We start from the raw sequence: 9,851 nt of genomic DNA, 5'->3' as shown, positions 1-9,851 counted from the left end.
CACTATAGCTTTGGAGTAAGCTTTGAATTTGGGAAGTGTGAGTTTTCCAACTTTGTTCTTTTCCAAGATTGGTTTGAATATTCTGGGTCCCTTGCAATTTCATATGAATTAGCTTACCGATGACTGTTTATTTTAATTTGGGGATAACTGCCCTCTTTACAATATTAAGTCTCTGATCCATGGATATGAGATGTCTTAACCGTTTGTTTAAATCTTGAATTTTTTTCAATGATTTTTTTGTAGTTTTCAGTGTATAGAATTTGTACCTCTCTGGTTAGATTTAACATAAGTGTAATATTATTTTGATGTCATTATAAATGGTTTTTTTAATTTAAATTTTGAATTTTTGATTGCTAGTGTTAGAAATAAAATTGATTTTTTGTATATTGAGCTTGTATCTTAAAACCTTACTGAATTCATTTATTAGCTTTAATAGTTTTCGTGTATATTCCATAGGATTTTTTACATGTCATATCATCTGCAAATAAAGGTAATTCCCTCAATCCTTTCCAATCTGGATACCTTTTATTTATTTTTCTTGCCTAGTTTTCCAAGGTAGAATTTTCAGTATAATGTTGAAAGTGCTGAGAGCAGACATTCTTGTCTGTTCCAGATTTTAGGGTAAAATATTTCTGACTTTCCTCAATTAATGATGTTATCTGTGGAGATTTTGAGATACTCTATTCCCTTCTATTCCTAGTTTGTTGAGTGTTTTTATCATGAATAGGTATTGAATTTTAAGTACTTTTTATGCACTTATTGTGATGCATATATTTGTTCCCTTTGTTTTAGTAATATGATGCACAATATTACTGAATTTTGTATGTTAAAGAAGGCTTGCCTTCCTGGGATAAATCCTGCTCAGTCATGCTGTTTAACCTCTCTGTATGCTTTTTTAATTCAATTTGCTAATATTTTATTGAAGACTTTTGCATCTATATTCATAAAGGATATTGGTCTGTAGTATTCTCTTCTTGTGATGTCTTTATCTGAAGGGTAATCTGGTCATAGCATGAGTTGGAAAGTGGTCTCGCCTCTTATATTTTTGGAAGAGTTTGTGAAGAAATGCAATCAATTCTTTAAACATTTGGTAGAATTCATCTGGGCCTGGCTTTTCTTTGTGAGCACTTTCGATTACTAATTCAATCTCTTTACTTGGAATAGGTCTGTCCAGATTTCCTCTTCCTTGTTGATTCAATTTTGGTACACTGCATCTTTTTAGATGTCCATCCCATCTAAATTATCAAATTTGTTGACATACAATTGTTCATTTCTTTATAAACCTTTATATTTACATAAAATCAGTAATGTCCTCTCTTTCATTTCTGATTTTAATAATTTGAATCTTCTCTGTTTTTCTTGATTAACCTAACCAAAGTTTTGTCAATTTTGTTGATCTTTTTCAAAGAACCAACTTTTGGTTATGTTGATTTTTCTCTATTTATTTTCTACTCTTTATTTCATTAATTTCCACTATACTACAGTATTTCTTTCCTTCTGCTTGTTTGTGTTTAGTTTTCTCTTCTCTTACCTGCATCCTGAGGTGAATGTTGTTGATTCTGTTTATAGCTACAGATTTCTCCCTAAGTACTACCTTAGCTGCATGCCAGTCTCAATATGTTGTGTCTTAATTTTCACTTATGTCAAAGTATTTTCTCATTTCTTTTGTGATGCCTTTTGACCCATTGGTTATTTAGGGTTGTATTGTTTAATTTCCACAATTGTAAATTTCTCAAGTTTATTTTTGTTATTGGCATCTAATTTAACTCTATTGTGTTCTGAGAACATGTTTTGTATGATTTCAATCTTTTTCAATTTATTAAAACTTCTTCTATGTCTTGGCTTATGTTCTATCCTGGAGAATGTCCTGTGTGCACTTGAGAAGACTGTACATCCTAATGTTGGGTGGGGTGTTTTATAGAAGCTGCTGGGTCTAATTGGTTTATAGTATCATTCATTCTCATATCTGTTTGCTGATCTTCTGCCAAGTTCTATATATTTTGGCAGGTATTGAAGTCTCCAACTATTATTGTTGAATTGTCTGTTTCTCCTTCAAATTTCATCAGTCTTTGCTTCATGTATTTTGGGACTCTGTTGTTAGATGCATGTGTATTTATGGCTTCCTGATTGTTTGACACATTTATTTATAAAATTTCCTTCTTTGTCTCTATTAATGATTTTTGTCTTAAAAGTATATTTTGTCTGATATTAGCATAGCCACTCCAACTTTCTTTAGGTCTCCCTTTGCATGGTTTATCTTTATTTTCCCCATCCCTTACTTTCAACCTATTTATTTATTTTAATGTAAAATGTTTCTAGCATATAGTTGGAGCCTGCTTTTTAGATCTATTCTTCTAATCGTTACCCTTTTAGTGGAGTGTTTAATCCATTTTGGATTCAATATAATTGCTGATTTGGCAGGTTTCACATCTGCATTTTAATATTTGTTTTGTAAATATATCATACCTTTTTTGTTCCTCCATTTCTGTATTACTGCCTTATTTTGTGTTTAATAGAAAGTTTTTAATGCACCATTTCAATCCCCTTGTTGTTTCTTTCACTGTATTTGATTTAATTTCTAAGTTGATACCTTTGGGGTAACAATCAATGCCTTAAGTTAAAGCAAACAGGTTTGGATTAATATCAACTTAATTTCAAGAGTATACAAAAAATTTGCTCCAATGTAACTCTATTTCCACACTTAACCCTTTTGTGCTACCTTTGACATTAGAAATTGCATTTTTATACAATATAAGCCCATTTAAAAGGTTGCATAAACTTTGCTTTATGCAGCTGTCCTCTAAATAAAATAGGAGAAAATAATATAATAAAAATACATTATACAAAATACATTATACTGTCTTTTATTATTAACTATACTGGTATTTTTTTATTTAATATCTGAGTTATTGTCTAGTGTCCAGTCATTTCAGCCTGAAGGAAACCCTTTATTATAATTGTGGGGAAGCTCTATTATCAACAAATTTCCTTGGTGGTTATTTATCTGGGTCTGTTTTACTTTCTCCTTTAATTTTTTAAGGTTAGTTTTTCTGGATTTAGAATTCTTGGTTAACCAATTTTTCATTTCACCATTTTGAATATGTAATCCCACTGCCTTCTGGCCTCACAGTGTTGATGAGAATCAGATGTTTTTGAATTTTCACTATTAGGACTTCATTGAGTTTCTAGGAATATGGATTGTTTTTCATCAATTTTGGGAATTTTGGACAATTATTTCTTCAAAAATTCTTTCTTCTCTTACTCTCCTCTGTTTCTATCATAGATTGGTATGCAGTGTTTTTCCACAAGTCTCTGATGTTCTGATTACTTTTCTTAATTGATTACGTTTCTTAATGATCCTTAGACTGAATACTCTCAATTTAGCTATTTTCAATTTCACTGAATTTTTTTCTTTTGCTGGCTCAAATCTGCCATTGATCCTTTCTAGGCAGTTTTTCATTTCAGTAACTGTACTTTTCCATTCCAGAATTTCTAATTGGCATTTTTAAAACTAATTTCTACCTCTTTACTTAATTCTCTATTTGGTGATATATCATTCTCATGTTTTCCTTTAATTCTTTAGACATGGTTTCCTTTAGTTTTTTAGTATATCCATAATAGCAGATTTAAAGTATTTTTCTAGTCAGTCCATCATTATCTGGGCTTCTCATGGACAGTTACCACTGGCTGCTTTCTTCCCTGTGCTTGAGTCATGCATTCTTTTTTCTTTGCCTTTCTTGTAATGATTTATTAAAACTGAATATATTTTATAATATAATTAAAAATGCAATTCTGAGTATAAGTTTTTCCTCCAGTTCAGGGTTTGTTTTTGTTTAGTTACTTTCCTGTACTAAATACATAAAGTCTGTATACTTTATCATGTGCAGGCACTGAAGTCTTACTTTGTTAACTTAATGGTCAGCTAATGATTGGTCAGAGATTTCCTTAAATATCTTGAGTTATTAAGCCTCCCAGTCTTTACTGGGTTCTCTGGATACTTTGGGGAGACATTATTCAACATTTTATCAATTTACAACTCTGCTGTAGCCTTCACTTCCTGCTTACATAGAACCTCAGGGTCAACCAGCAGTGAGACAGGGAGTTCTTAAGTCTTTCCTGGGAATTCATACAGTTGTATACATATATGTGACATGCTAAAGTTCCAGGACTACCTCAGAGCTTTTCCAAGTTTCCTATGGACATCTCTTACCCAATACGTTCCTCTTAAATTTTTGTTTATATCCTTGTTGCCTCCTGTAGTGTCATAATTTCAGGTAGGAAGGATTTTAAGCAATTGATGTTGATTCTTTTTGACAAATGCACTGGGTATAGGAATCTTTTATAATGCAAGTGTTTTGAGTCATTTCAATAAAGTGTTTTGAGTCATTTCAAATAAAGGTAAGTCATCTGAATGAAGCATTTCCATGGAGCTGCCAAGTAGGACATAGGGTGGCAATTATCTGGGATGTGACTTTTGGGGAGCTCCAAATCCATTCTTCCCCATCCAGTTTCTGCTAGGCTACTGATTTCACAGCTATCATGGTTCTGATGCTCTTACTTTTCAAGGCTACCCCAGAGGTGAGAAGGAAATGGGAATAGGGTATATTAAAATGTCACAAAGCTCATTGTTCTTACCAAGATTTGGCTGTTTATTTTTTTCTTAAATATATGCTCCTCAGAAAAACTTTGTTAATTTCTAGAGCCTGAAAAAGTCAATTGCCAGTGATATCATTGTTTTTATGGGGGCACAGATTTCCAGAGCTGATAACTCACCTTTCCAGACATGCTTCCCTTGGCATATTTTTAGTAGGGAACATTTTATTAGACAAGTTGTAGATTTACAGAAAAATCATGCAGAAAGTACAGAGTTCCTATATAGCAACCCCCCACGCACTTTTCTGTATTATTAACATTTTGTATTAGTGTGGTACTTTAGTTAAAATTGATGAAATTATTATCATAATTATATTATTAACTGTAATACATAGCTTATAATAAGGTCCACTCTGTTGTACAGTTCTATGTTGTTGTTGTTGTTTTTAAATTTTATTATGCTAACATGTAAACCTAAAATTTCCCATTTTAACCTCTTTCAAATATAAAAATCAGTGGTACTAATTACATTCACAATGTTGTGCTATTGCCACCATCCATTACCAAAACGTTTCCATTTGGTTTTAATAGTTCATATTGGTTCTTCTTCAAGGAAGCTCACTCCCTGATGTTTGTTCTTTGATTTTTGCCAAGTTATTGCCCTTCATTGCCCTCTTCTCACCATGTGGATCCTGGAGGGGGTCTACCTTTTAAAAGTAGAACTAATTTGTCCAGTGTTTCACTCTTGTTTTCCAAGCATCCAAACATATTTATTACTGAGATGTATACTTCCTAAGTTGGATATATAACCATTTTTTCCTGGGAATATACTAGATGAAGAAGCCTCTATAGCAGCTACAGCCTATGATGAGATTAAATTATAACAATGAATTCAGCTCCATTCTATATCTGTTGGTTATCTTATATTGTTTGTGTATGTATGCATGAATATAAACAAACACACACAAACACTTTTGTCATTTCAGGCCGTTTATGACTTTATCAGATCTATTTTATTGTGACAGTGAAATCAAGTCAATATTAAAATGGCAGGGGTAGGAGGAATCCCACGATGTTCTCAGGTAAAAACAATCCCAGATGATACAGGGTCTACAGAAGTGATATTCTAGTGGTTCCCAACTTATTAGTAAAAATAATTGTAGAAAAATATAATTTAAAATCAACAAAAATCCAGTAATATTTGAAATGAGTATCTTATTATATTATTGACATTGGCAGAAATATATATTTGAATGCATTGTTGCACAAGATACTGTTTATCCTGTTTTTAAAATATAAGCTTGCTGGGCCTAATGTTTGGACCATTTCCTGCAAATCTGCTTTAGCCCAAGTCTGGTGTATGTGGTTTTTTTTTTTAAATCATATTTTTTATTGTGGAATATAACATGTATACATAGAAGTGATAACTTTCCAAGTGCAATTTATTGGGAACTGATGTAATTAATTTTCCAAGTCTGGAAAATAGTACAGCAAGAGGACTTGTACAAAGTGAATATTCTTCCACCTTTGAACCGTGAAATTTTAGGTTTGGAGAAGGACATTAGAAATCATCTAATTATGTGTTCTGTGGCATGGAATGTATATGTTCATTGGTACACAAAGAATCAGAGACATGTGACGGCACTAAGTACTGATCAAATAATAATGCATCCCAAAAGATAATTTTAAATGAAACAAGATTTATCCATAAAATACACAGAAAGAAGTCCACATGTTTTTCCAAGATGACCATTTGAAAGCTATATGAAAAATTTCCCTATGTTGATTTGAGACTATAAAATACATGGGAAAAAAATCCTATTTTTTTAACTATTTGAAAGTTTTTTCTGAAATAATATATTTCAAATTCAGTAAAAATATTTTTTGTGCCTCTGAAAATTCTCACCCTGTCCACTATAATGTTGAGCATTTCATACAGAAGATTATTTTTGACAGATCAGATGAATTTAGGCATCATGTAGACATGGCATTTGCTTCCATAAAATCATATCATTAAAAAATATTTGCGGTTCCGGGGGGCCCGCGGGGGAGTCGCCACGGTCCTGGCACCGCTCGGGCCGCGTCTCGATTACAAGTCTGATGACATTATCAACTGTATAAAAAGAGAATCCTCCATGAAAATGGTCCTTTCTCTAGAGAGAAGAGAAAGAAGCTCTGAGCCCTGGAATGTGATGAAAGCATTGTCATGCTTATCTGGTTGTGAGTGAAAATCCAGATGGAGACAGTTATCAGCTGAGCTATTGACAATGGAACCACTGCCCACTTCCTCATTGGAGAAAAAATGCACTCATTTATCATGTTAATGCCTGCAACGGCTCTGGCATGTGGTGAACATAGGTGATACGGTCATCACTTTCTGAGTGCTGCCTTCTCAAACATTCTACTCTGGACATTGATAGAGGAGGCCCTCTCTGAACCTGAATGTGCATGATGTTTTTAGGAATTAGTGAACTTGAAAGATATAGTCATAGACTTCACCCAGGAAGAGTGGGCCCTGTTGGACATGTCCCAGAGAAAACTGTTCAGAGATGTGATGCTGGAGAATGTCAGTCATCTGATCTCCGTGGGAAATCATATCTGCATATCAAATGTACATTTCCAGCTGGAGCAAGGAGAGGAATTGTGGAGAGATGGAACTCGATTTTTCCAAAACCAGAATTCAGGGAGGGAAATTGGTCTTAAAAAACAAGAAATGCTATCCATGCAACATATCTGCAGGAAAGACACATCTACCATCATGTCATTGGTAAGCCTCATGGATGTGAACCCTGGTCTTCCAAATAGATTCCTGGAGTGGAATAAATTAGGAACTCAGCACAATCACTTAACTAAACTGAAATCTCATACTCAAAAGAATGGCATTCCATGTAGTGAGTTGCCAGAAGATTTTACTCATAGATCCAGAGTGACTCAACATGTGTTAACCTACAAGAGAAAGAAACCCTGCTTCAGCAATCTATTTGGAAAAGTCCTCAGTGACCAGTCATCTTTTAATCAGCAAACACAAATTCATAATAGAAGTAAATCATATGAATGTCATTTAATTGGTAAATCATTTATTCAAAGTTTTGGGCTTGCACATTACAATGGAACTCACATCTTAGAGAAACCTTATGAATGTCATCTATGTGGGAAAGCGTTCACCCGTTATTCTAGCCTTAGAGGACATGAGAGAACTCACACTGGAGAGAAACCTTATGAATGTCATCTATGTGGGAAAGCCTTCACTAATTGTTCTGCCTTGAGACAACATGAGAGAACTCACACTGGAGAGAAACCTTATGAATGTCATCTATGTGGCAAAGTCTTCAGACATCTTTCTAGCCTTAGAGGACATGAGAGAAATCACACTGGTGAAAAACCCTACAAATGTCATCAATGTGGGAAAGCCTTCCCTCGTTATACTGCCCTGAGACAACATGAGAGAACTCACACTGGAGAGAAACCTTACGAATGTCATGTATGTGGGAAAGCCTTTGCCCTTAATTCTAGCCTTAGACGACATCATAGGACTCACACTGGAGAGAAGCCCTATGAATGTCATCTTTGTGGGAAAGCCTTTGCCCTTAATTCTAGCCTTAGACGACATCATAGGACTCACACTGGAGAGAAACCCTATGAATGTCACCTATGTGGGAAAGCTTTCCCTCGTTGTAATGCCCTGAGACAACATGAGAGGACTCATACTGGAGAGAAACCCTATGAATGTCATCTTTGTGGGAAAGCCTTCACTCAGTGTTTTAACCTGAGAAAACATGAGAGAACACACACTGGGGAGAAACCCTATAAATGTCACCTATGTGGGAAAGCTTTCCCTCGTTGTAATGCCCTGAGACAACATGAGGGGACTCATACTGGAGAGAAACCCTATGAATGTCATCTGTGTGGTAAAACCTTCACTCAGTGTTTTACCCTGAGACAACATGAGATAACTCACACTGAGGAGATACCATAAAAATATTGTTTATGTGGGGAAACCAAACTGGAGAGAAACACTATGGATACCATGTATATGAAAAGCATTGGCCAATATTCTGGCCTTAGATTACATAATAGAACTTATACTATCAATGTCTTGAATATGGAAATGTCTTGAATATGGAAATGATTTCAGTCCTTATGTCAACCTTTAAACATCCTATAGAACTCACACATTAAAGGAACATGGTTGTCATCAGCCTGGTAGAGCTTTTAGTCATTCTGACTACTTCATCAATTTAAGCCTGTTCATAAAGGGGAGAACCAATAGAAATGTCACCTATGTAGCAAACCCTTAGTATATATGATATACATAAGAGAACTCATAAATATAATGAAAGTGGAAGTGTCTTCATCCTCTGCTTCAACTGACAGACCAAGAAGACTTTACCAGACTTCAATCATTTATTCATACAGCAACAAGTGATAATTCACACTGTATAAGACTCTTATTGGTGTCATGAATGAAGGCATGTCATCAGTGATAACTCATCCCTTAGCAATAATTTTCTTATGCTGAGGAAGCAGCAATCTTAAACTCAATTTAGGAACATCTTCAGTTGGATTTCACATCAGAAAGTTCACAGTGGAAAACAAAGTACTTTATATGGACCCTTTTGCATACAATTCAGCAAAGAGTCAAGAATCTTGAATAAAACTTATTGAAATTATGTAGAATAACAATGTAGAATTATGAAGTGATGAATTTTGTAAGAATTAATATGAAGTGAGATTAATTCAGTAGTTCAGTACTTGCATATATGCAAGCCACAAACATTGTTGCTGAAAATCTAAAAAAAAAAAAAAAAAAAAAAAATATTTGCTTTCCAATTGTCTCTCTATAGTTTTGTTTCTTAAAACAAAACTTTCCATTTGATCCTAATATACCTTTAATGTCCTTCTAACACCTATTTATCTCTTTCTAAAAAGAGAATGTATGATTAAACTCCCAAGATTTTGGCAATCAAGAATGCAATGTCATTATTTTGTTCATTAGACTATTTCTACCATCAATAATTATAAAACTTTCTTTTAAACTATATTTAAGTAAAGCAGTGAATGTTCTTCAATAATAGTTTACTTAAAAATAGTATTGTAGAAAGTTATAAGGTATTTCCTATATAACTACTTGTTAAATTGTACTTTGAAAGTTATTACCTTTTGCATTTATGTTATTATTCTAGTTTGCTAATGCTGCCAGGATGCAAAACACCAGAAATGGATCGGCTTTTATAAAGGGGGTTTATTTGGTTACACAG

General features: G+C 33.8%; 1 protein-coding gene across 1 annotated transcript; it reads left to right on the top strand.

Moving 5' to 3' along the window:
* The first annotated feature begins 6,627 nt into the window (after positions 1-6,627).
* On the top strand, positions 6,628-8,985 carry LOC119506130 (zinc finger protein 596-like). Its single transcript, XM_037799040.1, has 2 exons — positions 6,628-6,800; positions 7,055-8,985. Exons 1-2 carry the CDS (start codon positions 6,729-6,731, stop codon positions 8,567-8,569), a joined length of 1,587 nt encoding a protein of 528 aa, XP_037654968.1. The 5' UTR covers positions 6,628-6,728; the 3' UTR covers positions 8,570-8,985.
* The last annotated feature ends 866 nt before the right edge of the window (positions 8,986-9,851 follow it).

Source organism: Choloepus didactylus, chromosome 11 (genome assembly GCF_015220235.1).
Source record: "Choloepus didactylus isolate mChoDid1 chromosome 11, mChoDid1.pri, whole genome shotgun sequence".
Lineage (NCBI taxonomy): Eukaryota > Metazoa > Chordata > Mammalia > Pilosa > Megalonychidae > Choloepus > Choloepus didactylus.
The sequence above is the reverse complement of the archived record's forward strand: the minus strand, read 5'-3'. Positions and strand labels throughout refer to the sequence as shown.